The sequence below is a fragment of the Merops nubicus genome, unplaced genomic scaffold (assembly GCF_000691845.1).
Source record: "Merops nubicus isolate BGI_N331 unplaced genomic scaffold, ASM69184v1 Scaffold51991, whole genome shotgun sequence".
In the NCBI taxonomy this organism is placed as follows: Eukaryota; Metazoa; Chordata; class Aves; order Coraciiformes; family Meropidae; genus Merops; species Merops nubicus.
The window spans coordinates 1-2,148 of NW_008589936.1; the positions used below are offsets into that span (position 1 = coordinate 1).

Genomic DNA, 2,148 nt, shown 5'->3' on the forward strand with positions numbered 1-2,148 from the left:
GCCTCTGCGTCTCGTCCTGCCCTTCTAGCGGCGCGGAAATAAAGTTTTAGGAGCGAAACGAAGGAGTTGGAGCCTTCAGCTCGCGGCTCCTGTATTTTGATGCCGGTTTTTTGCGTCTGGTCGGGTGGCATCGAGCGGGAAGTGCCGGTGGGGACTGGGAAGTGTCCGCAGCATTCCACTCACCTCAGCTGACTGATGTACGAGGGTGCACAGATGTTGTTGTCTGGCCCCTAAACAACCTGGATGTTGTCAGGCTCCCCCAACCCTAACAACTTACCAGATATTTTCGCAGTTAAAAAGAAATCTCGGATAATGTTTAAATGTTTTGCTTCTGAATCAGACGCACCGTTTGTTCTCTGTTCTTCGTGTTGTAGGGATCTGGGATACATTCAGAATTGCACGTGCCTTGCCCGGACAGTGAAAGGACAAATAACATGAAGAAACAAATTTGCAGAGTGCTATAGTGTATAAACTTATGAAAATATCTCAGATTTCTTTTCTCAGAAGAAGGAATAAACCGTAAATGTGGGCATGCTGTCACACAGTTAAAACTGTCAATCTCTGCTTTTACTAATATGATGCCTTTTACTTTCTCTTTGAAGGAATGGAGGGGAAAAAAATGATTTCTGCAACAGACACACAGTATTCTAGTGTGCTCCTTCGGTCTCTGAACGAACAACGTGGCCACGGGCTTTTTTGTGATGTTACTGTCATCGTGGAGGACCGGAAATTTCGAGCCCACAGGAACATCCTTTCAGCCTCAAGCACCTATTTCCACCAGCTTTTCTCAGTGGCTGGACAAGTGGTTGAACTGAGTTTTGTAAGAGCAGAGATTTTTGCAGAGATTCTTAACTATATTTATAGTTCCAAAATAATCAGCATTCGATCTGATTTACTTGATGAACTGATTAAATCAGGGCAACAGCTGGGTGTTAAATTCATAGCTGATCTGGCCATATCTCCATCTGAAGGAAAAACCATGCCAAGTGAGGTCAAAGGTGGTGCTTCAGGAACTTCGACTTCTAGTCCAAGTCAAAAGGATGCTGAAACACAGGTGCCTGTAGTAAGGCCAGAGAGCGGAGAGGTAACGGACGGGATGCCCGTTATAACACAGTCGTTCTCCTTGCACGGCATAGAATATGAGACTACCAAAATTACAGTGACCGATTCAGATGACGAGGATGACGATGTCATTTTCTGCTCTGAGATTGTTCCTCCAAAAGAATGTACTAAGGATACAAACGCTACAACCCAGAGCCAGCCTTGCCCAAGTTCGGCTGGAGTTTCTGACCAAAAACCCATGCATCTGATGAGCATCACAGCAGCTCAAAAACTTACTTCACCTGCTGGCCAGCTAAGCCCAAAGCAAACGCCATCAGGTGCCGAGACACTCGTCTCTGCAGCGCCCCAGCATTTGACTCCTAATATCATTGTGCTCAATAAACCTCTGCTGAACTCCTCGCTCAACGCCAGCGCGGTGCATCCAGCGCACGTGACCCCCACCATTAACTTACTGGAGGAGAACCAGCAGCCGTCTAAAGCAGAAGCAGAAACAGCTGCTGTTGATGATGAAGAGGCTGCTGAAGACGATGTGGATATCATTAGCTCCTCTAGCCCTGGTTCAGTCAGCAGTAGCTCTTTGGTTCGGCAGCCTTCTGTACCCAAGGCAACGACCGCCGAAGGGTCAGGCGTGCAGAAAAAACAGGTCCTTAAGTTTTCTGAAGAGCCGTTTTCTAAGCCTGGAGAATATAAAATAAAAATCTCGGATGCCCTTGCTGGAAACAACAAGGAGTTAAATTCGGGCGTAGCATCACAGCACGTGGCAGAGGGGCAGAAAATCATAACGCTGGACACGGCGGCGGAAATAGGCGGCTTGTCCACGGGCTGCAAGGTGTACGCCAACATCGGCGAGGACACCTACGACATCGTCATCCCTGTGAAGGGGGACGCCGAGGGCGCCAAGGGGGACGCTGGGGAGAGCGAAGCCAAGGCCGAGGAGACGCCCAGAACGTCCAGCGGCAACTCTCCCAAGAGGAAACGCATGAAGCTGAGGCACGACGACCACTACGAGCTGATCGCGGACGGGAGGGTCTACTACATCTGCATCGTGTGCAAGCGCTCGTACGCCTGCCTGACGAGCCTGCGCAG

At 49.3% G+C, this 2,148-nt stretch overlaps 1 protein-coding gene across 1 annotated transcript; it reads left to right on the forward strand.

Annotated features, from left to right (window-relative positions):
- Window positions 1-595: 595 nt before the first annotated feature.
- On the forward strand, window positions 596-2,142 carry ZBTB33 (zinc finger and BTB domain containing 33; the record flags this gene model as incomplete). Its single annotated transcript, XM_008949732.1, has 1 exon — window positions 596-2,142. A coding segment is annotated over exon 1 (1,538 nt), but the record flags the coding sequence as incomplete, so codon positions are not given.
- Between the last annotated feature and the right edge of the window lie 6 nt (window positions 2,143-2,148).